The sequence below is a fragment of the Lepidothrix coronata genome, unplaced genomic scaffold, assembly GCF_001604755.1.
Source record: "Lepidothrix coronata isolate B3197 unplaced genomic scaffold, Lepidothrix_coronata-1.0 Scaffold144, whole genome shotgun sequence".
NCBI lineage: Eukaryota > Metazoa > Chordata > Aves > Passeriformes > Pipridae > Lepidothrix > Lepidothrix coronata.
Window position 1 is genome coordinate 85,375 of NW_016690324.1, and position 25,645 is coordinate 111,019.

At 55.2% G+C, this 25,645-nt stretch overlaps 2 protein-coding genes across 3 annotated transcripts in view; one reads left to right on the forward strand and one right to left on the reverse strand.

Moving 5' to 3' along the window:
• FAT2 (FAT atypical cadherin 2) overlaps positions 1-2,026 on the forward strand; it is a 57,152-nt gene extending 55,126 nt beyond the window's left edge. Inside the window, exon 24 of the mRNA XM_017827989.1 lies at positions 489-2,026. Coding sequence (XP_017683478.1) covers positions 489-1,021 — 533 coding nt within the window. The 3' untranslated portion in view covers positions 1,022-2,026. The remainder of the gene's footprint in view (positions 1-488) is intronic.
• A 1,428-nt stretch (positions 2,027-3,454) lies between these two features.
• On the reverse strand, positions 3,455-24,682 carry LOC108503730 (proton-coupled amino acid transporter 1-like). Of its 2 annotated transcripts, XM_017827991.1 has the most exons (11): positions 24,618-24,682; positions 20,740-20,887; positions 19,933-20,023; positions 19,281-19,369; positions 18,927-19,022; positions 18,174-18,258; positions 15,938-16,156; positions 15,610-15,708; positions 14,008-14,174; positions 8,890-9,059; positions 5,951-6,229 (listed from the first exon to the last, which is right to left on the reverse strand). In XM_017827991.1, exons 2-11 carry the CDS (start codon positions 20,880-20,882, stop codon positions 5,961-5,963), a joined length of 1,428 nt encoding a protein of 475 aa, XP_017683480.1. In that variant the 5' UTR covers positions 20,883-20,887; positions 24,618-24,682; the 3' UTR covers positions 5,951-5,960. The 2 variants fall into 2 exon arrangements, with proteins under 2 accessions (XP_017683479.1, XP_017683480.1); XM_017827990.1 differs by lacking the exon at positions 24,618-24,682 and having other exon boundaries at positions 3,455-6,229; positions 20,740-20,898.
• Positions 24,683-25,645: the final 963 nt, after the last annotated feature.

The following is a 25,645-nucleotide window of genomic DNA, read 5'->3' on the forward strand; positions in this document are numbered from 1 at the left end:
TTAATGTGAATTTTAGTGGAGACATTTGTATCAGTGCTCCTAGGAAGAGGGATCACATCCTCAGGGACACCTTGCATGGCTCTGGACACCAGTTACTCCATGCAAGAGTTCATCACCAAAGCACAGTCTTAGAATTCACAAGAATAACTACAGGGAAAGGAAGAGATCCAGTGGATTGCTGGCTCTGCTCTAATCCCTTTATCATGCAAGCTTCTTGCATCCAGATGGTGTGATGAAGTGTGTCTTTTGGGTGCTACAGTAGTGGATCTCTGCAGGCTGGTGGGGACACTGCCTCAACACAGCCAAGGCTGCTCTTGGGTCCCCTCAATTCCCAAAGCAGCAACTAGAGCTCCCATGTCCCCACATCCCCTCTTCCCCAGTCTGCCACATCTCCTACAGGCTCAGAGCCCACAAAGGAATTAGCAGAAGGGCAAGAAAGAGGCAACAACCGCTTGAGCTGCAGCTAACACAGCTCTCTTTTATTTCAGTCTACCCAGCAGAAACAACCTACTGGCCGCCCCGGTACCTGTCATCAGATGTCCAGGAATATTCCCACTATGAGATCATTCAAGGCCCCCCTGCGTCCTCCTCTCACCCTCCTCTCCCCCCGCCGCCCCCTCCCCCAGCGGACACGGAGCCGGTCGCCCTTTACGGGGGCTTTCCCTTCCCGCTGGACCAGAGCAACAAGCGAGCGCCCATCCCGCCCCGCTACAGCAACCAGAACCTGGAGGACTTCCTGCCACTCGGCCCCGTGGACATGGGAGCTTCCCAGTGCCAGAACGAGTACACGGCCATCAGCTACTACCCAGCCCAGCTGGTGCAGGGCGAGGGTGTCCCGTACCAGCCCGACCCCGGCTACAAGCGGGTGAGCATGCGGCTGAGCGTGGCCCAGCCCTCCTATGCAGACTGCGAGGTGGGCCACCAGCCCAGCATCCGAGCCCAGCCCCTGCCACCCCCCAACTACGAGGGCTCTGACATGGTGGAGAGCGACTACGGGAGCTGCGAGGAGGTGATGTTTTAACAGGGGCTCGCTCTTGAGATGGGAAGAGAAGCACATCTCCACGCAGAACAGTGTGCAGGGGGCTGGCACGTGCTGCTGAAGGGAGGCTCCTGTGTGTCCCCCACAGCTTGCAGCATCTCCCCCTGCTTGGCTGGGTTGTAATTTGGCTGGATCTTTCCCCTCACTGCCCTCCATGGTGCTCTTGCTGCAAATGGAGGGGAAATGCTCCAGCCACTGCTGGGACACGGAGGATGCTCCTGGGATGCCAGTGACTAACCTGCCTCCTTACCAAGGGGACTTCCTCTGACATCATGTAGGGCCACAGCCATGCCACCTCCTCCCACCCCAGCCTCCCTGGCCACAGGGAGGATGAGGAGCAGAGCAAGCACTGTGGGTATGGCAGCAGTCGTGGTGGAGAAGATATGAAAGGACTAGTGATGCACAGCCTGGCAGTGCCCCACGTGGGGTAGCAGAGGCCCCCTGTCCCCAGCTCTGGCTTCAAGGGCTTGCATCAAGCCAACAGTTTGCCCAGTGGAATGGATCAGCTGGTGCAAACCCTCTTCCATGTCTGCTCCCTGGTACTGGGAGAGAGATGAGGAAATGCAGCTGGTCCCTTCAGCACATCCCTCACTTGGCCAAGAGAAGTCCAAGGAAAAAAAAAAAATAAAAATAAAAAAAGAGTCCATTTCCGTGGAAAACCAAGCAACAAGGTTTGTCACACCAGGAACCACCCACAGACTCAAACCAGTCTGCCCAGTCGGGCTGTGCTCACACAACTGAGGGAGACCCTGCCCCGAGGGCTGTGTGCACAGCTGTGTCCCTGTGGCTGTCACAGTCCCACACTGAACACAGCAGGACACGGTCCTGCCCCCCAGCTGGGGCTCCCTGCTGCGTCCCAGAAAGACTGGCCAGCACCACCTGGAGACAGGCCACTGAGCGTGGGTTTGCCTGTTTGTCCCTGTGCTTGGAAATTTATCGTTTCTTCGTGAGAGATTTTCTTTGGTTGGTTGTTTGATGTAACTTTTTTTGTTGTCGAATTTTTGGAAAGTATTAAAAGAGTTTGGATTTTTGTACTATTATGATTTTATTTGACATCTCAGGGATTCCCTTGTAAATAGGACATCCCTGCCTAGCTCCAGCCAAGGGCAGCCCAGGGAATAACAGCTTATTTTGGACACCAGAAGCTTTCAGAGAAGTACCAAGACAGCAAGTGTCCCAAGCCCAGGACTCACACCCATCCCCAAAACACCCCAGGCACACAACACCCTACCTGTTGGTTCCAGAGGAGCTCATCACATAAAGAGGCTGAGAAGGCACCAGCAGGATCACCCTTCTCCTGCCTGAACTGCTGGCTGCAGGACAACCATCCCCTGCCATGGCCAGACCTCCTACCACAGCTGGGGTTAATCTCAAATTAAGTCAGGAGTGGGAGCACTTGGCTGCACTTGTGCAGGTCTCCAGCTCAGCTTTCCTCTGCCAAGGTGGGCTTGTGAGCTTTGCAGTTCCCTGGGGCTGTTTTAACAAAACTCTAAATGCAAACAAGTCCCCACAGCAGGCTCACCCCCGTGTGCTGATGGCACGTTTTGGAAGAGAAGGTCCCAGCACATGGGGGGGGCAAAGGCAACTGAGATAATGCTCTGCTAAGTGACACCTGGGAAGGAGCAGCCTCAGCAAGGCCATTTCATGGTATAGAAACAGCCTAGTAGCACACAGCCCTAAGGAAGGATGGCTGTAGATCCAACCACGGTAATTCTCCATAGTCAAGCCCCCCAAGCACCAGGAGCTGCCTGCGCTCAGCCGCCCCTCCTGCCCTGGGGTTCAGGTGACTTTGGACCCACACTTCTCATAAGTCTGCAAAAACCTTCAACTTTAAACATTTTTTTCCAGAGCTTCAAAAGACGAACCTTTTAAAGCACTGATTTTTCCAGCAGCCCTCTAATGACACACTGCAACGGCATGAATTATTCAGCAGCGGGAGGATAAGCCCGAGCTGCGGCGGTGCTGGCACAGCGCCCCTCTCCCAGCGTGGGCTGGCTTTTGCTCCTTTGATCTCTTGGGCGGATCAGCAGCAGCTCAGCATCCCCCACTGGCACATGCCAGGCTCTTTTTTCAGCTACAGCCCCACTTTTGGCTTAAATCAGGCTGCTGGGTCGCAGGACACAGCTGAGAAAACAAGGCACAGCTTTGTGGGGCAGAGAAGAGCCCAGCCCTGAAAGCCCATATAGGCTCTGCCCACAACCTACTTGCACAAATGAGGTCAGAAGAAAAATCACAATTTTCTGAGCAGCAAAGCTGAAACACTTCTGTTTGAAACCCTCAGGAGAAGTCGTGTGTGCTGCTGTGGGGGTGGGCACAGCACAGGGTGTGATCCTGGCTGGCTGCTGGGCTCCTCGTGCCCTGCTCTCACATGGATGCCTTTTGGAAGAGAAACCCCCATTTTCATACCCCAAAGCCTTTACACATAAAAAATAGATCATATTTATTGATTAAAGTAAGATACATGATTCAGGTGCAGCACCAGCTCTCCCACTGGGCAGCTACACACGCTGACAATATCCATAGGCACGAGACATGGACATGACCATTGCTATATTTACACAGACAATTTTCTTGTTACTGAGCAGCCTACAATACACAAGTGTCAAGTTTTCGTGTCCATCGGGTCCTGTGTCAGCCCCTCCTGGCTCAGCAGAGCCCCTCATGCCATGTGCCCTGCTGCCACATCTGGCCCCATCTTCAAACACCCCTGATCACCCCCATAAAAGTGAAGAGCAGCAAAAACCATTTAATGCTTCTGTGATATCTCAGTCTCCTTGGAAATTAGGTCTTCACTGTACTTCCAAAGTGAGTTTGGATGCCAGGAGCCCCACCAGCAAACCCACTGATGCCCAGTCCAGGCTGGGGACATGCCCTGGCACACAGCTGTCCCCAAAAATGTGGCCAGCCTTCTTATGGGGTACTACTGGCAGGGGAGGGGGAAGCATCAGACATCCCCTGCTCCTCACAGCCCTCCCTCCTCTGCCAAGGGTGACATTTTGGCTCAAACCCAACCCCCAAGGGCCACGCTGGGGTTGATACACAGCGATGGACATGAATATTGCACTTCTCCCACCTGTGTGTTCCCTGGAGCCCCTTCCCAGACATGGGTGCTTTCTCTCTATCCCCATGGTGCCCTCCAGAGGAAGGATTTGAATTAAAGCTTTGCTCTGCTCCTGACCAAGCGATGCTGGTCATGCTAAAACCTTCCCCAGCACAGATTTGGAGGAGACAAGGTCAGTCCCGAGAGAAGCAGAAAGCAGGTGAGGGGCTGGAAAGGAGCAGTGACGTGGCACAGACCCACCCACACCCACACCTGGCCATGGGTCCACACACCAGCATGGGGCACCCAGAACAGAGCCAGCACAGGGAACACAGTGCAAGGACACAAACAGCACACATGGAGGAGACAGGCTGCAGGGACACCACTCTGCACAGCCTTCTCCTCCCAGAAGCAGATCAAACACCAAAAATAACCCCAAGCCTCACTCATCCTCCACCAAAGATAGGAACACAGCCCATTGCTGCTGTACCCACCCACCTTCCCAACCACCACCAGCAGCCTTTGCCCACACCCAGGGAGAGAGGGCTGCACTGGGATGCAGGATAAAGGCTCTCCAGAGCAAGCCACAGCACTGCTGGTGTTGGGGAGATGCTGCTTTAGCAGGGAGGAGTTCGGCCCATTCCATGGAGGATGTATTTTATCCCTTGTCTTAAAAAAATAGAAATCCAGCAGAAAGGCAAAGAGACTCTGTAGGGAGGAAGCTGGGTTCACAGAGGAAGGAAAGCAGCAGCATTGCAAGGACTGTCTCTGCCAGGCATGCACCAGCCACAACGCAAGGAGCAACAGGAGCGCAGGGAGAGAGAGCTGCATCCTACAGGAGGAGAGGAGCTGAGCAGAGGCAGAGGATGCAGAAGGAGTGGGACCAGGAGAGAAAGGGTTAAAAAAAGAAATATTATGGAGTTTTTGTGTGTGATTGACATTCAGTGTCAGCCTGCAGGCACAGCCAGAGCGTGCCAGGGCCAGCTCAGGCACTGTAAACAAGGTGATGTATTTTCGTGGCATGCAGGCAGCATGTGGTGACCCCCAGGGACACCCCATCCCACACAGGGAAAGGGCTCCCAGCCAAAGGTGACCAGCTCAGCCCCTCATTATGGCACAGCCTGTTTGCTCTCTGCATGCCTCAGTTCTCTAACGTTTCTGAAAGCCAAGCATTAGGTTGTGCACTGGATGGGGATAAAGAAGTGTCACTACTGAAAGCACGGCCCAGGCCCTGCTCAGCCTTCCTGCTCAAGGCAGCTGGAAACAGAGTTGGAGCACAACAGGAGCCAATGCCCACGACTGGGGATCCCACAGCAGGAGAGCTGTGGGCCCCGGGATGCTCCGCACCTCCAGCTCTGCCCACCCTCCCCACAAGGCCAGGGTGAGGAGGCAGCTCCACACTCACTAACCTGAGCTGAGGTTTGTCTGTTGCTGTAAAAATAAAGTGCTCAGGGGAAAAAAATAAAAAACAACAAACTGGCACAAAAAAAGAGCAGTCCCTGTTCCCCACCCTGACTGAGGAGCGGGGGAAATATGGAAAGTTTGAGATTTAAAAAAATAAAATAAAATAAAATCTACATCCCTGGGATTCCTCACCTCCCAAAGTGACTATTTACACAGGTGCCAAGGGGCTGTTTTGCTGGACCAGCTGCCCAAGGAGCCTCCAGGGAAGACACCACCCCAGCCTGGATCCCACCTTCCAGATATATCCCAGTGTGGGACCCTGCTGCAGCTGGGCTGCTGTGGCGGTGGGGAGCCCTGTCCTCTCATGGATCAAACCCACCACACTTCCCGAGAGGACAGGGGAGGGGAGGCCATTCCCAGGAGAGCAGTGCCCGGCGCCTGTGCACCCCCAGCAGGGCATCAGGGGCAGGGGGGCCGTCACTGCACCATGACACTGGTGGCATTGATGACAGTGGTGGCGGGTGCCACCAGCTCCACCAGCGCCTCGTACGTCCCCACCACAAAGCCCACGAAGCCAAAGAGGCTGATGGCGACGTCCTTGGCGATGACGAGGGGGTGGATGCCTTCGGAATAGTAGGTGGCGATCTCCAGCAGCGGGGGAAAGATGAGAGCCAGGGCGCTGCTGCTGACGGAGCCCACCAGGGAGATGACGATGTCCAGGCGCGGGATGAGGATGGCCAGCACGCCTGGAGAAGGAACAGACACAACATTAGTGCTGCCGGCTCCCAGACACCAAAACCCCACTGCAGGGATGCCACAGGCTGGAGTCAAACCTCTGCCCTCCTCCCTGACAGAAGACACGGCTGAGTACTTTTCCATATTTTCGCTCCCCTAGAAGCAATTAAGCTGTTGCATTAACAAAGTGCAGCACAAAGACTAAACCCTTTTTGTTGCCCTGGGCTCCACCAGCACAAGCTCCAGGGCTGAGCAGGATGGGTGCCACGGGCAGAAGAGCAGCTGCCAGCATTCCCGACCCCCCTGCTGAAAGCCAGCACTCCTGTTCCCCACACCTGGGGAGCCATAAAGCCTCAGAAACCCCATAAAAGCAGGAGATGGGAGGAAAAAGGCATCTCCCCCCACCCCAAATCAATCCATGTGGTTTGCACACGTTTAGAGCTGCTCCAGCAGCAGCACACCCACGGCATAGCCCAGGGGAGAACATTTGTTAGGTGCAAACTACAGCCAAGGAAAATCCCCCTGGGAGACTCCTGACAGCTTGCATTTAGCGGTGCGAGCTCCAGTATATTCCTGCTCCCCTTCCTCCTGCACAGGGCCAGGGGAGGAAAGAAGGATAATGCCTACAACCATGGCAGCTGCAGCTTTGGTGGAGAAGGGATGTCTCAGGGCTCCTTACTGGAGGGATTTGTTCACTCCCTGGACATCAGCTGCAGGCTACTGGAGCCTCCCTGAGCCAAAGATCACCCATGGCACTGCAGGAGAAGGAAGGCTTGGAGATTGTGCCACCACTGCAGCCCTGTTGTCATCTGGATAAGCCTAGAGACAAACCATCCCTCCACCACGGGAAACAGCAGCAAAGGTCCTGAGCTGCTGACCTGGAGGCAGATTATCCCAGAGCTCAGCCCTGCACAGAGCCAAAGGAGTGCCCTGCCAGGTCTGCTGCAAACACCATCCCTGCTCCAGCAGCCTGGGTGGAGAGCAGAGCAGCCCACCTCCAACAGCATCCTCAGCCCACCCCATACTGCTCTTTGGACTCAAAAGTAAACAAAATTATTAACTCCCTGCTAAAACAAGCAGAACTGAAGCACCAGCTGCAGTGCTCAGCCTCCGGGGCAATGGTCCTGCTTTCAGCAGGTATTAATTCAAAGGGTTTTTAAGTGTGCTGGTTTTGAAGTCTAAGCTTGAAAGACACCCAAATACCAAACTGCATCCTCTCCATCTCCCTCTTAGGGAGGCAAAGCCCTGATGTGGGCTTGTTGTTCGGCCACACAATCATCCAATGAATATTCATGCAGCCCCCCTAATTGCTTTTATCCTTCAGCAGCCACAGAGATGCCTTACGTGGAAAGATGAGGGGAGGAGGTGCAAAGGAACCAGCATCCTTCCACCAACACCTCTGCTGCCTCCCTAGCCCCAAAAGAAAGGGTACAGCCACTACTGATGCCTAAAGCCATCCCATCACTCCAAGCCTTCCCTTCCCTGGCCTGGCACACCCCATCACCCTCTGGGAGAGGCTCCCACCCCCCAAGCAGGCTCTGAGCACCCAGTCCAGCATGGCAGGATTTCATCCCTGCCCCCTCTGTGGACATCAAGGCTCCAGGAACTCAGCTGGGGGGAGATGGGGCTTTGCCCCCCTCTGTTAATGCAGCGCTTCTGGCCCATCATCAGCGAGAGCCCAGGAACAGCAGCACCTTGCTCTGAGCCAGCTCCAGCACCCTCGAGTTACCACCACACTCTTCTCAAGTCCAAACCAGAGCCAGCTGGGATGTGGGGCCAGGTCCCTGATGCTTCATCTCTGGTGCATCAGCAGCGTCAAGCCATGGAGAAAAAGCTCCATCTCAGCACATGACGCCGGGGAGCTCAGCCAAGCGTCTCAGCTGTGCTGTCAACAGCAAGGGTTCAGCCTTCAGGAATCAAAGCCAGCCAAAATCAGATACCCCTGCACCTGATATGCTTCACACCTTTCCCAGATGTCAACCAGGCTCGAGCCAGCAGCCCGCTCCACCAGAGCCTCACTGCAGGCACCACACACCATCAAGGGAAGGGGACGGTGTGGGGCTGATCCAGGCAGACCTGCCCTGTGCCACACCAGGGCTTCGGTTATGGGTCACCTACCACTGTCAGCTGTCCCCTGCTGTGCTACATGCTGCAATGAGTGCCTGGGTACAGGAACATCTGATCCTTCATGGTCAGTGACTCCTTTGCAGCCGTGTCCCCATCCCACAGGCACGAGGAGCCTGGCTGCACACACTGCCTACCAAAACCAGCCTCTGCTCTGGGCTGCCCTGGCACTGAACCAGGCATTGGGCATTTCATGCAAAGCCTGATGGGACTTGATGACCCACAGAAGTGCCATCAGGAGGATCCCAGGCCTGATGCTCCACAGGGATCTACCACCTCAAAACAACAGAGGAAGTTTACTACTCCTCCACTGAGAAGACTGATCCCATACAGAGCGGGCAGAGGACCACTGCTGCTGCAGCTCAGAGGCCACCTTGGCCCACTGGCTTGCAATAGCCAGGCCCAGGGACTGCCAGCTGTGAGGGCTTGAGCAGTAGGGCCAGAGGCACTGGGGCAAGGGGTGAAGGCTCACAAAGTCACCAGCACACAGCGGGAAGGAGGTGCCAGGTCCTCAGAGGGAAGCTCAGACAAGCTGCTTTGCACTCACATGTGAGACAGACCAGGGCCAGCCTGAGGAGCAGGTTGACCACCAGGCCCCAGCGCTCTGACACCCGGGCCACGATGGGAGGGATGATGATCTCGGCAGGAACGTAAAACTGCACGGCGTACGTGAAGAAAATCCCAAAGGAGAAGAGCAGCTTCACAGCTTGGTACAGCCTGAAAAAGGAGAAGGACACAGTGAGACAGGCTCTTGGTACAGTTTGGTACAGCCTGGTACAGCCTGAAAAAGGAGAAGGACACAGTGGGACAGGCTCTTGCTCCAGCCCCCACAGCATCAACGACAGAAATTAGAAGAGGAACACTCTGCAAGGACTTTTGTGTGCCAGTGGTCTCTCCTAGAAAATTAGAGGTGATGCATTTAACTCAGAGAGACCTTTGTTGAGCAAGGGACAGCAAAGACAGTGCAACCTCCAAGCTGTGGCAACATGCCCCCACACCTAACCAGAGGCTTCGGTCCCGGCTTTGCGTAAGGAACCGTCAGACCAGCAGCTGGGCTGGCAGTCTGTCAAGTGCTGCTTCCCTTTGGGAAAACTTGAGGGAGCAGATATTGAGAGCAACCAGCAAACCACTGACCTGCTCCCAATTAATTCAAAGGCACGGGGAAAGCAGAAGTGTCCCTGGCTAAGTGACCAGGAGCTGGATTTTATTCTCTATATTAAAACAGAAGATGAAGAATAACTTCAAAGAGGTGCATCAGCTGCAGCCATGATTACAGATTCCAGTTACTGCTGAGCTTCTGAGGAGGGGGAAGAGGACAGCACTGCTGGGTTAAGTCTGGGCTTCCAAAGCAAAGAGATGTGAACATCACAATGTTCCAAAAGCAAAGCGATATGAACAGGCAACTCAGCCTTCTCCATCAAACAAAAAAAGGGCAGCTATTTTTGGAATCCTGCATAATACATGTTTGGGGGGGGAAGACATTTAAAAGAGCAGTTTGGGCTGAGCAGAAGGCAGGCAGAGTGCAGACAGGCTGCAAACAGCACTTCAGGCTCACCTCAAGTCAGATCTCCCCAGATCCTGCAGTGACGCACCCTGGCTGCAGGACAGAGCCCACCACAGATGACCAAAAAGCCTCATCCCACCTCCATCTCTGTCCTCAGCTGCCCAGCAGTAGAAAAAGCCTCTCCAAAAGAGAAGTAACATCTGTTTACCTCACATATGATCCTAGCCCTTCCCTGATTCAAGATATGCTGACCAAGCAGGAAACACGGGTCCTGGCCATACCACTTGGGTAGATATGAAGTGGATCCAAGCTGGGGAAGGTATCTGGTTCCTCCTGCCTCCTTATACCCCTTTACCTGCTTTGGGCCCAAGCCAGTTCCCCTCTGTATGCTGGCTCTCAGCATCCACCTGCTACAACAGCCTCAAACCAGAGAAATCCAAGTATTCCCATGCGAGACAACTTTGCTAGTGGCAAACATTGCTAGGCAATCATTTCCCACAGATGGAGTGAGGGATCACCTAAGTGAATGGAATGTTATACAAGTCCATGGGTTGAGTGCAGGCTAATAAGATGGTTAGGGCTGGACCACATGACCTACAAGGAGAGGCTACAAGCCCCAGGCTCGTTCAGCATGTCAAGAAGGTTAAAGGGGGTGTTATTGCTATTTTCAGCTACCTAATAGGAGGCATGGAGAAGACAGCAACAGGCTCTTCTTGGAGTTGCACAGCAGAAGAACCAGGGCAATGGGACAGAGCTGCATCCCCAAAGGGTGGTTAAGGACCAGAAGAACGGCCTGGAGAGGTGGAGAACCTCTGTCCTTACTGATGCTCAACATTTAAGCTGGCCCTGCTTTGGCAGGTGAGAGGACCCAATGATCTCCGGGTGCCCTCTCCAAACTCAGTTACTCTGTGATTCCACAGGCAAACTGATCACAAAGTTATCACCAGAGTGTGCATGCTCAGCCACACCTGACAAGTGCACAGTAGCCTTGAGCTACCAACCCATAACTGGCATATCTTATCACTGTATTCCCAGGTAAGTGATGCTGTAAAGCCATAAAGTGCTCCAGGGCAATCCACGATTAATATCTGTTGCTAAAAAAAGTACAGAAGGAGGCTGTGTTCATGTCCTGCACAGGTCAGGAGCCAGGACAACAAGCTCAAAGGGCATTTTAAATACCAAGAAGAGGAACAGCTCAAGCACCAGCTTTGATCTACAGAAAACTCAAGTCCATGTGGGGCCCTGGAAAGGCACTGCTCAGCCAACCACACCAACGCCTTCTTCACCCAGACTGCCAGGTCAGGCCATCCCAAAAGGCTGTAAGAAATGAAATACCCTCTTGAGATCATAAGCTCTGTCATTACCTATTTCAACCAGCCACAGCTTCCAACCAGCCACATGCAACCCAACAGCTTCCCCCTCACTACTGCATTTCTGCACTCTCCAGATGGTGCAGTGAAGCAACCCTTTTGAGGAGGCAAGGAGGGATTTCTGCACAGCAGCACAGTATTTTGGACACTGTGGTTAGACCTGGGCACTGGGAACCGACACACTCCTCGTTTGAGGAAGCTGTGGTTATAGAGAAACAAGGCTGGAAAAGTCCTTAGTCATCCTGTAACTCAACAACTCCTGAGACATTCATCAAATCTGTTCTAGAGACCTCCAGGCAACAGCTACAGCCAAGGCAGGCTGCAGCACCTCCACCACAGTCCTCACCTTGTCTCCCACGCTGCAGGAAAATCCCAGGACTTCTCACCCACAGCCCTATGACCAGCTACTGCAGCCCAACACGTTTTACTGCCAGGGAGAAAACCTGCAGGTGAGGCAGGATGAGCAAAACACTCATTTCAAGAGCAAGTCTTTATCCATCACCTATGGTTTATTGTACGGGAATACAGCAATCAAGGCTTTATTCCAAGTATCCCAGCCCTTACTTGAGATAATCCATTTCCAGGTCTAACATTTACAGCCTCCATTGAATGTTCTGCCACGAGATAACGTGCACAAACATCAGAGTGTTCTGCATGCCCAGTCACAAGGACCACAGCATGCCGTCCCTGGCAGCTGCCCACAAGGAGCCCTGCCACATGCCCAGGCTTCCCCAGGCACTGTTTCCAAAGGGCTATTCTCTTCTCACTACCCAAAAAACCCTATGGTTATTTTCAGAAGAGTACTTAGACAGAAGGTGTGGATACTCCTAGAAACATGCATTTGCAATAGAACCTCTCTGTAGCCTAGCAGGTCACAGTAATCCCATTACTTTCCTTTTAAGAGAACATCATCCTTTAGAACAAGCAGAGCTGAGATTCCCTGCAGAAGGCCCTGTGCAGCATTTCAGGCCAGCAGACATCGTTGCAGGCTGTGGCATGCAGAGCCCAAGACCTGGAAATGACCTGCTTTCCACCTTCAGGAGAAGCAGCAGCACTTCATCCCCTTCACAACACACTTCAGTTTACTGAGCAGAAGAGATTCACACCTACTGTGCTTGGCACGGTGGAATTCAGATCTCCCAACAGCACAGGCACACCCTTCCAGCAGCCCCATCCCTCCTCACTGAGAGCAGGGACCTGGCAGAGCTCCCAGCTCCTGCAGGGGACAAGACAAGGCTCTTGGCAGAAGCAGGACCTTCTGTCACACCACCACCAACATCCAGCAGTGCAGTCACTACACAGACCCAACATAAATGAACGTCCATGAGCTCTAGCTGAAAGAAACCCACACAGCAATAATTAAAGCAAAACTAGGCTCTGTTTTGGTCAAATCTTTGCCTTCTCCAGAGCCCCAGCTGCACGGCTCTGCAGGGTCAGCATGAGGAAGCCCACCAGTGACTCAGAACTTGAGTCCTGCCCAAATTTACTCCAACAGTGAGCGGGGAAGATGTAGCAAGTCACTCTTGTCTCTTGCAGGATCTCAAGCCAGCAGAGACCATCAAAGAGAAACTGCTGAATTTCAGAGTGCTCTGGGGCAAATCCAGAGAAACTGGTGCCGCAGGACAGCTTCCCAAGAAATTTCATGGCATCAAAGCCAATGCTCAGCCCCAGCTCCATACCACAAGTGGTACCTCTGCAGTGTGTGCAGAAGAGCTCCAGCTCCTCCTTGCCCGTCAGCACCACATCCTGCCACCCAGACACCCCAAAGCAGTGTTTTGTAAGAAGAGATCGTTACTTTCAGGACTTTCTCAATAATCCCAAGCAGAGCAAGCTGGAAAAGCCATGTCCTCTCAATATTTGTACGCTCCACACTTCTTGTCCCAAAGGTAAGAGAAACTGCTTGCATTTCTCCTGCGGGATGAATATGGAGCCGTGGCACTGAGCAGTCACCTATCCCCAGGGACAGAGCAGCACAGCCCAGGTAGCTGCTGCAGCAGCCACCAGCCCTGGCAAGAGGAGAAACAACCCCTCTGGGTAGGCAGGCAAGGAGTCAGGGCATATGTATTTCTGCAGGGCTCCAGACAGCGACTGGAGCCTCTCAAGAGGCCTTGCCAGATCCCAGAGGACAGACAGGTTTGGGGAGCTGCAGAGCTCAGCCCCCATGGGAAGGAAGGGGCATCCTCACAGCACCAGCTCTCACAGGCCAAGTGTTGGCTTGAGATAAGCCACATCCAGGCACAACGTGAAGCCCAGAAGTGGGGGTTTGAGCTCCAGGGCTGCAAACAAGGAACGCAACCCACGTGTGGAGACATCACATCTCGCCCCCTCTGGGAGCTCCCAGCTTTGGGTTAGTTTTCCATGTGCTTCATTTGAGGAAGAGAAGTGGCTTCTGCACAGCTTAGAGACCTTTTGGTACAGCCACATTGGGGTTGTAATCAACATCTGCCAGTCAGAGGATTGCTTAGCCCCCAAAAAGGTGCTACAAGACTCCAAGAAAAAGGCAGGAGCTGTACCTACCCAAGCAAGGACCACCAGGCACCCCAAGGAATCAGCCTGAGCTCCAAAACCAAGCTCAGACCCCACAGCTGTGAGCCTCTCTCCACCCCATACATCAGACAACCCTTGTCAAGCTCCATGGGACAGTTTGGCTATGGCATGTTCGAACCTTCCACAAGCTCATCCAGATTTGTTCCCTTAAGGAGCAACATCCCCCGCTGCCTCCTCTCCCATCTCCCTGTCCAGGACCCTCCTTCCTTGCCCCCCAGCCCCTCCACTCCCCCTGGGGACTCACCAGCAGTTGGGCAGGTTGAGCGTTATGCTGCCCTGAATGTCCGCCCCAAAGCGCAGGTACCCCAGGACACCGAGGCTGATGTACAAGATGGTGACAATGGTCATCCCCACATAGAGGACGATGGGGAACTGCTGGGGCTTCTTCATCTTGTTTTCCAGAGGCAGCACCTGGGAGAGGAGGAAGGGGAGGTTGATGACAGAACAGCAGGTTGCCTCCATCCCTCTATACCCCTCAGCCTCAAAAAGTAGCAGGGGCAGCCCCATGGCCATGCCAGGGGATGGGATGGTCACACATGGAGCCCAGAGAACCTGGCTGAAAAAGCCACTGTACTGAAGATCCGACTTCTGTGCTTACATTGGAGACCTTCACTTACTCCAGCAGGTCACCCGTGCCCTTGCCTTAACGATGGGATCTGCTCCCTGCTCTTGGCAGGAGCTGTGCCTAGAGCTGCCAGGCATCTTGGGGCAATGCCAACCACCCCATACCTTGGGTGCATTACACTCTGCACCCCAAAACAGCACGGCCATGCCCACTATGTTACATTGCCCTATCTTCCCCAGCAAAACCTGGAAAGACCAAGACAGACTCTCCTCTCCTATCAAGCTTATCCGGACACATTTCAACCAGGCAGGACAATAAAAAGGGGAAGGACAGAGGTAACTCTTTCACTACACTATTAATTCTACACTAACACTAAATACAGGCCTTTGGCAAACATTTTTATAGCTGTCCTTGGATTTCAAACCCTTGGAGTGGATTTCAAGAGACACAGTGGCAAAGCTGGCGAGGAGGTAGGACAAGAATAGCTTTTATTTGCTTCTCCACCTCCAAGTCATGCAAGGAAGACAGCATTTGTGCCTCAGTGCTGGCAAGAGCCCTCTGCCCTGGGCATAGCATTCAGTAAACACTCCTCCAGTAATGGATTTGGCCCTCTCCAGGCCTGTGTTTACACAGCCAGCTTATATTAAGAGATGAAAACATTTTTTTCTCCTTTGAAGGGAGCTCCCGGAAACAACCCACAACATCTTAGGGAGTCATTAAGCTCTCCACCCACCCACCCAGCTTTTTTCACAGACACAGTTGGTCTATTTACAGCATCTTGTGTGAGAGGCCCATGCAAACCCAGCCCCACGGCAGGCTGGGGCCACACAGCTGCCAAAGGGAGATCTCAGTGCCTCTGCAGCAGGGTGGGAAGGAAAGGATCACATCTTTTTATGCTGTGATTTTTGGTCTTCCATTTGGGCAGCTTCAGGATCCAGCCTGGTAACAAGACTCAGGACAATTCCTCATCTGCAGGTCAGCCAGCACAGCCCAAGGCAACTTCCAGCGTGACTCCCAATCTACTGCCAGATAAAGCCACTTTTAAAGCAGCAACCAGCCTCCTGAGGTTTGGAGCACATGCTCCTCCAGCCTCAGATGGAAGCAGCAGGGTTTGACCCAGGAGATAGCCTGGAGCCAAAGCTAACAGCATCACCCAGAATTTGGGCTACTGTCAGAGAAGTTCAGCTGCAAATGCAGCTGCAACACAGAGCAGGTGCTGTGGCAAGTCTGAGCAGGGGCTGAGGCTCCTGTGCAGCTCCTGTGCCACACGCCGAGACTCACCACCCCGATGCCTTCGAAAGCGAAGATCGCGGTGCCAAAAAACAGGGGGTAGGTCTTCCAGGCTGCTGCTAGAGGCAGGTCTCTGGGATCAGGAATGTCCTGGAAAAAAGCCCACACAGGGTTCAGACACAGGGAAGATGGGGAAGGCCTGGCCTGCTCCCATCCCTCCCTGTCACAGCCCCACACCACAGGGGAAGCCTTGTGGAGCAGAGGGTAACCACTGTACCCATGGGAGCAGGCAGCACCCCACGGCATGGAAACACCCTGCTGCTGAACTCCCTCCACAGGACATCCCAGAAATGAGAGAGGGGAGCCCTTACACACGTACCCTGACGATGTACTGGTAGATCACAACAAGGCTGACAAGCATGGCCATGTTGGCCAGCATGGAGAAGACAGACAGGACCTTGAGATTCTGGATGAATGTGAGCAGCACCACGAAAGGCAGGATGGAAAGCATGTACAGCCGGGAGTCCATGGTGGGGGTCATCACCACCGTCCTGTTCGAGCTGCAGTCATTGGTGGTGCCATTTGCAGCAGAGATGACCTGAGGAGGCACAGGAAGGCCTGATGAACCAAGGTCTGAGAGCCACAGACCTTGGCAGACCGTCCCAGGTGGGTGCCCCATCAGCTCACTTCAAACACAGCTGACTAAAATCAAAGCAACACGGCTTTTCAGGTAGTCTTGAAGCAAATCCCTTGCAGGGAGCAGAGGAAGATGCTGAGCTATGGCACCTGAGTCAGGATAGCAAATCCTGACCAAGCCCAGGCTCGCCGGGCAGGAGAACCTGATAGCGGGTGCAACGAGGGCAGAGGGTGGTTTGCACTGCCCACCAAGGCCAGTCGGGAAGAGAGGAAAGAGGCATTAAGTTCTGTTTCCTCAAAGGTCCTTTTTCTCTTGCTGCATGAACTTGTCATCTATGTCACACAGCCCTTCAGTCACCCAATGCTCTGTTCACATGCAAGGACATCGGGAAGATACTGCTGGGCCCCAATTTTGATTTCTTCATGAGGAACCACCCTTTTCTTGGGGTCTTTCATTCCAAAGGCACTCCAGGCCATGTGCTCAGCTCTAGAGACAGTTTTGGCCCAGGAAGTGGGTAGCTGAGCCATCCCCTCCAAAAGCATGGGCACGCTGTGGGTCACCAATACAACCACGAACAAGCTGGTTCAGGTACCAGGTCCTGTCTGGCCACTGCAGCAACGGGCTCCTGAAAACTAATTTAACCTGCTCCACAGCAAGTCCTGCCCCGAGAGAGCTCTGCACAAACCACAATCCTCTGTGGGAGAGGGCAGTGCAGAGCCATGCACCCATGGGACAGCACTGCTCGAGCCCCAGCCTGCCCTGTCTCTCTGTGGCTTGCTCCAAAGCCATTTTCCAAACCAAAGCTCTGCCCAACACAGTGGCAACTCGCCCAAGGTACCACCTGCACCATGACTCCCCATCGAACACGCTATTTCCCACCACAAAAAGAAACAAGCAACACTCCCCTCTCCCCACCCAAAAAATTCCAAAACTGAAGCCAAGGGTTTTCCCAGCTGTGGCCTAAAAAATGGGCTGGATTTGCAGGTTTCTGCAAATTTCCCTGGAAGCTTGAGCCAGCCTTCGCTGCAAGGGGCAGAGCAAAAAGCACCCCTTGAAGTGGCAGCAAGGGGCCGTTCCCAGGGGGTGGAGGTCAGCCCAGCCCTGTGCACACACCCTGCTGCCTCCTGCTCTCGGGGTTGGCAGTGTCAGATCACCAATGTTCACCCATTTACCCCTCCCAGACATCCCACAATGGGAGTCTCCTCAGCTGCTGCTCCCTGAGCAGAGGCAGAGGCTCCCACTGGCAGAGCCCCCTCTTGCTCCCCAGGAACCACCTCTGGAGCCTGTGGCCATCAGGGAAGAGCTGACCAAGGGCACAGCTGTGGTGGCAATGACCAGACCACTGCTGCAAGAGCAGAGCAGGAACACACTGGGAACAAAGCTGAGCAGTGCCCGCGAGGCACCGAGCTGGTGGAGGCTGGGAATGAGGACTCATTATTCCCAGTTTCTTACAGCACAGGAGCCAGCCAAGCGGTTCAGGGTTTCTGTTTATTTCCTCCTGACGCCTGGCAGAAGGAAACTCTTTCTCTAAAGATGTAATTAAGCTCCAGAGCCATGGGATGAGGAAAGAAACTGGAATGCAAACAGGTCCAAGGAAAGGAGAAGAGAGGTTCATAGCAGGCCCTGGGACTCACTGTCTACACCAATAAATCGATTAACTGAGAGGGGCAGGACAGCAAAGACTGTCACCTCTGCTGTCACCTCTTTGCTGTTGTTTCCTCACTGGGAATGGCCCCCACTTCCACACAGACAACCCCAACACCTCTACAAAATCACAGGGACTCTCAGAAAAACCTGCTCTGTTTGAACAGGAAAACCAATCCTCCAAAGTATCTGGGCAGAGATGCAGTACTTTCCTGAGCAGCATATCCTATGGAAACCAGACCTTTGGTGGAGAACAGGGCAATGACACAGGAGCAAAGTACAACCCGACACCCCCTTGCCTTCCCCTTGCTCATGAAGGAGGGATAAGTCCAACCTGTCTCAGATTGTCAGCCAGAAAGACAAAGTACACACAGCAGAAACCCAGCTGAGTGACGACCAGGAAAAGTCCCACCATACGCCTGGAAAGCAAAAAAAGACCATTTGTCAGCCAGAACATACAGAAATAAGAGCCCACTTGGGGCTGGACTTGCACACTGCAGCAATGCTGCTCTCCCTGGGGTTGGGGTGTACAGGTTTGGGGTGGACACCCAGCTCATTTGGCTGAGATCAGGAAAAAAAGGACTGTATCTCCATTCAACCTCACAGACCTCAGGGTGTCCAGTCTTCCCCTCCCATCCCTTCCATAGGGTCAGTCTCCTTTGGGTTTAGCAACTCCAGTCTGCTGCTGAATTGTGACAGCAGGAGACAACACTCCCTGGACACAGGAATGGGTGAATGTTCCCAGTACCTGATGTGCAATATGTGATGTAATGTGGGACAAGGTGGGAGCAGGCACTGGACATGTTCCGTGTCCAACAAGATGGGCCAGCACTGCAAGACACTATTCACTCCTTTGTTATGCTGTGGAAACTTCTCCCACTCCTTCAGTCACGTCTGGTTGGGAACAGTTCTGGGTCAAAAACCCTCTGGGGGACACTGAGCACTCAGGGCAGGTGAGTCAAGTAACATTTTATGTCATTTGTGCTTATCTGCTCACACAGCTCAGTGAACAATGGCTCTTCTGTCCCAGCTGCAGCACATGCTGGTCTTAAGGACAAGTCCCTGCCTGGGGCAGGGGAGCAGGTACCTTCCCCAGATGGCATGTGTCCGCAGCCATGCGCTGGGAGTTGCCTCCAGCCCGTACATCACGGCACCTCCATAGTCCACAAACTGCTTCTGGAACCTGTCCAGAGAAGAAAGAGAGAAGGGACATTAATATCAGCCCTGTCTGCTAATTCCTAAGGCAAATGATGACACTAACATAAAAAAACCCCACAGTAAAACAGGAAAATAGTTCCTGTAAAAAAGTGCAGCAGTTCCAAACTGAGGCTTTGACATGGGCAACTTGCTGCTGGGGGGCTTCAGAACAAGTCCAGGGCTTCTTGGGCAAGAAGGAAGAACTGTAGGAGCAGAAGAGCCGAGAAGGGGAGTTGCTCCTTACCTGTTGCAGAAGTGATGGGCGCATTTCACCAGGATGCCCATGCAGTGCACAGCCACGACTCCCATCACCAGCAGGCTCACAGGACCCAGCTGCAGGGAAGAGAGGGGGAAGGCTGCACTCTGATGGCCAAAGGCAGAGCTGCACAGTACATTTTACTCCCAGACCAAACTCCACGGGCTGGGTGAGTGGAAACACCGCTGGAGGAGCCTGGGTGCAGCTCCAAGGAACTGGACCCCCAAAACCGAGTAACCTGACAGAGCCACGAGCTTGGCAGGAATGATGCAAAAGAAGCAAGTTGGGGCAGTTTGGGTGTAGCAAAGCACTTCCAGGACTGCTTTCCAAACTATCTCACATGTCCCTATTATAAGGGTGAAGAAGAGGTCACGGTCTGGCCCCAGCACCCTGCCTGACCCCACACAGGAAACCACAGCCCTGACTTACACATGAACTCCTCCACACCAGGCAGCACAACGCAGGAACAGCAAGAACAGTCTCAGCAGCAAAGCCACAGAGCCCAGGGTGCAAAAGTCACCAAGCACTGAGAGGCAGCTGGGCAGGGAGTCAAGCCCCGACAGCGGCCATTCAAGCTGCCCAACGCCCCAGGGTCACTCTGGCCCTTGAGCTCCAGCACAGCAGGGCTGAGCTGCCTTACCAGGATGCCGGCATTCTTCACAGCCAGAGGCAGCCCCAGCAGCCCTGTCCCGACATTCCCCTTCAGAAGGTGGATCAGGGTCTGGTACCACCTGAGGGGGAGAAGATGCAGAGGTGACCATCAGCACCCAGACCATACACATTTGTAGCACTCAGCTCATCCTGTTGAGGGTCCACAGCAGATCTAATCTACTTCAGGGAATGCATGTGGAGGTCTTGATCCTGTTCCCTGCATCCAGCTCAGCCAGGTGGGACCAAGGAAGGTCTGAAGGCAAAGACTGAACAAACAGATTTTGGGCAGGCATTTGCAAAACCAGCTTCACGGCAAAACCCAGCATGAGCGCAGCTCAGCACCAAGGCTGGACAAGGATCTCTCTGAGTTAAAGGGATCAGCCTCTCTTGTGCAGAGACAACATCCCCTGCCCACCTGGGCATAAGGAAGCCCCCACAGCATGGCTGCAACATGCCCACCCACATGTTCTCTGAAGGTGGACATGCAGTTTGCTTGCCACAGCTCCCCATCAAACCAAGCTGGAGTGAGGGAATATTAGGAAAAGCAGCAATCCCTGCCTGCTGCCAGCAAGCCCAGCTTCACTAGGGAGCAAAAAGTAACACCAGGGCAGCTGCTCGCTTGGTGCCATCACCCCACAGAGGCAGGACCACGGCTCTGCCCTCACCACCCCCAGGAGAGCTCCCCATAAAACCACGGCTCCACCATCCTCCAGCAAAGCCAGCAGGGAGCCACCAGGAGCTCCTCCACCCTCCCCAGGTGCTGGGCCGGCCCGGGAGGGAGGGAAGCATCACTCACGTTGTGCCGTTGGTCTCCCCGAAGCGCTGGTAGGACTCGGGGTGGGCGAAGCCGTTCATGCCGTCGGGTGGGCTCCCCTCGGGCGTGACGTCCGTGGAGCTGTAGTCATTGTAGTCCTCGCTGCGGAGGCGCCGGGTGGACATGGTCCCTGTGGGGGGAGCAGCATTAGGGGTGCCCAGCTCCACACCCCCCTTCTCGGGCTCCTTGGGGTCAGCCATGGTGCAGAGAGACCGGCTCGCACTGCCAGAGCAAGGTCTCCTCCGGGGCTTTTATACAGCCACAGGCTCCCGCCCAAGCAATCACGGAGTTGGCATGTCCTAAGGTCAAACGTGCATGGCACAGTCCCACTGGCTCTTCCCGCAAGCTCATGCCCACGTCTTGGGCACACCCAGACAGAACGGGGTCAAGATCCCGTGGGCAGGGCCTGGATGTGCCCCACTTCATGTCAGGCAAAGCATACCCCTGCTCTAAGGGTGGTGAGTGTGGTGCCACAGCCATGGGACATGCTGGCACAGTGTCCCCAGCCCTGGCACTTGAGACTGGGGCTGTCAAGAAGACAAGGCCAGAAAAGTGCAACTGCTTTTAATCCGCACGCAGTGTGCTGCAAGGGGACAGCTTGCTCTTGCCAGGGAAGGGAAAGTTTCCTAACTTCCCTTTTTTTCCTCCTTTTTTTTTTTAATCAAGACTTTTTATTAAAAAGAATCAAAAGAAAATTGATTAGACTCCATCAGGCAGGAGCACAGACTGTGAGACAGCACAACATCCACCTTAAAGGTTTCACAGCCAAGGAGGTGCCTACAAGACTAAGGGGCTTCCCAGGATGAGGCACCTGCACAGCCCAGAGCTCTTGCTCCAGCAGAAACCCCAGCAGGGTTCTGCAAGCCAGGAGCATGGGCAGAAGCCCTCACCAAAGACACACACCCCTAACTTCGCCTGGAAAACAGTCAGCTGATTCAGTTCCCACATGTGCCACACCCAGCACTCCAAACACCCACTGGGAAGGAGCACCAGAGGCAGAGGAATTATCTATCAGGCTCTTGCATCACAGCCTGGTGAGCCAGTCTCTGCCCCACAGCTCCTCTGGGCTGTCATGCCTCAGGCATCACCCCTTCCCCAGCAGTCCTGGTGCTTCCTATCCTTTCTCCCCAGCGCTGGTAGGAAACTGGGACCAAGAGGAAGCAGCAGAGAAATGTCATTACTGCAAAAAACTGGCTCATTTCCTGCCAGAGCTCCTCGTGCACCCGCCAAGTCACGCGAGCGCCTGCCGGATATGGCCCCGGCACAGAGCCACAGATCTGGCTGTGCAGGGAAGGCTCAGCCCAGGCCACTTGGGTGCTTCTCCATCCCCAGAGCCCCAGGCATCCCCCAGAGCATCGCTCTGCAAACCTGGCTGGTACACAGGAAACAAGCCAAGAGCTGCATCTGCTGGGAGGGTCCAGCCTGGAGATCAGATGGGAAGCATGGAACAAGGGTTTTTCCTCAGCTCTGGATGCTCCAGATCCCAGTTGCTCTGGAGCAGTTACCCAGGCCACACCAAAGCTGCTGTATTTCCTGCAGCACCAGGTAACACCGACAGCTGCAAGCAGCAGTGTGTCCCATGGAATACCAGCCTCTGGAGCAACGGTGAGGCCAGCTGCAGGCAAGAAGGCACTCCACAGCCACAGGCAGTACATGCATCACTCCTGCCCAGCCTCCTCCCTCAAAGCTGAGACAGGTAATCATGTCCTGAACCGGCTCTTCTGCGGGCAGGGCGATCCGGTGAGGCAGGGACCAGGAAGAGCGGCAGCAGGAGTTTACACAAGGAAAGCATTACAAGCTGTTTGTCATCAGTGCCAGGCCCAAGGGCCAGGGGAGAGACCTGGGAGGCTTTGCCAAACACCAAGGGCTGGCAGTGGGCAAGGACAGCAGGCAGAGGGGGTGCAGGGCTGGGTTAGGCATGGGCAGCCCCCCCAAAGATGGCCTGCACAGCATCTGAAGTACCCAACAGCGATGTCTTCCAGATAAACACAACACGGTGACATCACTCTGCCTGATCGCTTCCCTGTGGATTTTTTTTCCCCCAAGCAGGCCCGTCTGCTTTTTGCTTTGAAGAGCCAGGGAAATGCATTCATCGTGACTTGCCTGCTTTGTGTCTGGATTAGAGGTTGCGTAGCAGCGGGGAACGAGCACTCGGCTCCCCCGCAACCAGCAGGAAAAAAGCTGCAAAACTTGTCTCGTCCACACGATGAATACTTCAAACCAAGGCAAAACCCCACTACACCATTTCCTCGTTATTGCAAACAGCAAAGACAGGAACAGCCACATTCGGTTTCCACTTTGAACCCAACTCCTCTGCTGCATTCATGTGAATTGTTTTTCCTCATTTACACACAGGAGCAATTTCATTGTCATAAGTGAAGCACCTGCAAAAGCTGGGGGGATAGTGACAGCAATTTGTCCCTTACAGTGACAGCCCCACGCCAGAAGGCAAAACCAAGATGTGACTTGCTGCTGACCCTGACAGCTCTCCCCAGCTGAGCCGTGGCTGTGTGTACACGGGGAAATCTTCTGGAAAAGTGAGCTTCACAGCAGAACTCACTGCCGCTTCCCATCATGCCTGTTAAACCCTTTATTTCCAAAGTGTCGCTTGTAGTCCACCCAAGCGTGACACAGGGGAGAGCTGGCGCTGCCAGATCCCCCTCCCCTGCCTGCAGGGAAGCCACCATGCCAGCACGACGCCTCCCAATCACAGCATCGGTCCTCTTGTCCCTGTGCCACCCAATGCTCCCACAGCTCCAAAGACACTCCCAGACTCACCTTTCACAGGTTTCACAGCATGACCTGGTCCCCCCAGCCCAGCGTCTCCCCACATGGAGGCTGCTGGGCACAAACTCCCCCCCTCAGTTCCTGCAGCTCCCCCCCCAAACCAGGCTGTGCTGCTCCACTCCCTGCACCCCACAGACTGTGGGGATCCCTGTGCCCTCCCCCACTGCCACACAGCACCCCACACCCTGGTGCACACTGCAGGGGGCTGTGTCCTCCTACATGGCACGCCCACACACTCCGAGGGGAACCACAGTGTGTGCTAGCACCCTGCAGGGCATCACTGCACCCCCCTGGGTACCCATGTGGGGTCAAGGCAGACCCACACACTTGTGTGGGCTCTGAGCACCCTGAAGCACCTCTGCAGGCTGCCAGGACCCCCAGGGACTTCTGGGAACCCCTGCAAGCTCCCATCACTCCCCTGCACCCACTCAGGTTCCAAATACCCACACACACGTGGCGACACATACAGGCCACCAGCACCCCGAACTCCCCTGAGCACCCACGTGTGCTGCCAGCTCACTTCTGCAACCCCAGAGCCCTTGTCAGCCTCCAGCACCCCTTAGGACCCCTGGACACCCATGGGAGCTGCCAGCACCCCCAGCGACCCCCGGACACCCATGGAGGCTGCCAGCATCCCCAACGACCCCAGGACACCTATGCCAGCCTCCAGCACCCCCAGCGACCCCAGCACACCCATGCCAACCTCCAGCACCCCCAGCGACCCCCGGACACCCATGCCAGCCTCCAGCACCCCCAGGGAACCCTGAGCAGCCACGGGCGCTGCCAGCACCCCCATGCTCTGCGCATCTGCCTGCGCACAAGGATTGCCAGCGACCGCCTGGAGCCCCGAGTCGTGTCATGGCTAACCCGAGCTCCCTCGAGCACCCACGCGGGACGGCAGCACCGCCAGGACCCAGCACACACGCGCCGACTACAGCGCCCTTCGCGTTCCCGGGCACCGCGCAGGCTGACAGCCGGCTGACAGCCGGCTGACAGCCCGCTCCCGCAGCCCCCCTGTCCCTGTCTCTGCCCCAGTCCCGGTCCCGGTCCCGGTCCCGGTGCCGGTCCCGCACCTCTCGGCCGTCCCGCACCGCCCGGCCCCGCCGGGCCCGCTCGCTCGGCCGCGCCGTCACGTGACACGTGGCTCAGCTGAGCGCGGCGCCTGCGCACGGAGAGAGGGGCGGGGCCAGGCGGGTGAGGGGCGGGGCAAAGCGGCGTGAGGGGCGGGGCAAAGCGGAGTGAGGCGGGGCCAAGAACGGAGGGCGGGGCGGGACTAGCGGAGACGCTGAAGGGGCGGGGCCAAGCGAGGCGGGACGGACGCGGGCGGTGGCGCCCCCTGGCGGGCGGGCCGCGGGTGGCGCTGCACGGGCGGGACAAGGGCGGGGGCCCCGAACCCCGAACCCCCCGCGGGCAGCGGGGCCGGGGAAGGGCCCGCAGCGCAAGTCCTGTGAGGAGCGGCTGCGGGAGCGGGGGTTGTCCAGCCTGGAGAAGGCTCAGGGGTGACCTTATCGCTATCTGCACACACCTGACAGGAGGGTGTAGCCAGATGGGGGTCGGGCTCTTCTCCCAGGCAACCAGCGGCAGGATAAGAGGACACGGTCTTAAGCTACGCCAGGGGAGGTTTAGGTTGGACATTAGGAAGACCTTCTCTATAAGCAGAGTGATCAGACACTGGAAAGGGCTGCCAAGGAGCGTTGGTGGAGACGCCATCCCTGGAGGTGTTTAAGACTGCACGTGGTACTTAGTGCTATGGTTTGTCTAACTGTCATAGCAGTGTTAGGTCAAAGGTTGGACTCAATCATCTCAGAGGTCTTTTCCAACCTAATTGATCCTGTGATCCCCTGCAGCGGGGCTGTTCCTTGGGCAAGGCATGCAAAGTGATACAGGTGTCAGGATTATAGACAGTTGCTTGGATGAGTGATACTCCCTGAGCCCCCAAGCATGGGCTATGACCCCAGGGCTGGCCCTGTGTCCCCATGTCCAAAAGCAGTGCCTGGAGATTGCCTCCCTGCCCCTCACACAGGAACCAGCCTTGGGGCTGCTCACACTCAGCTCCTCTGGCTGCAACATCCTCCACCACAGACCCCACGCCAGCCCCAAC

Coding starts and splice junctions, on each gene's coding strand:
- LOC108503730 (XM_017827990.1), bottom strand. CDS start 20,882: ATGTCCACCCGGCGCCTCCGCAGCGAGGACTACAATGACTACAGCTCC. Junction 15,709..15,937: donor TCTACCAGTACATCGTCAGG/GTACGTGTGTAA, acceptor GCTTTTTTCCAG/GACATTCCTGATCCCAGAGA. Junction 6,230..8,889: donor GGCCCTGGTCTGTCTCACAT/GTGAGTGCAAAG, acceptor TTCCTTCTCCAG/GCGTGCTGGCCATCCTCATC.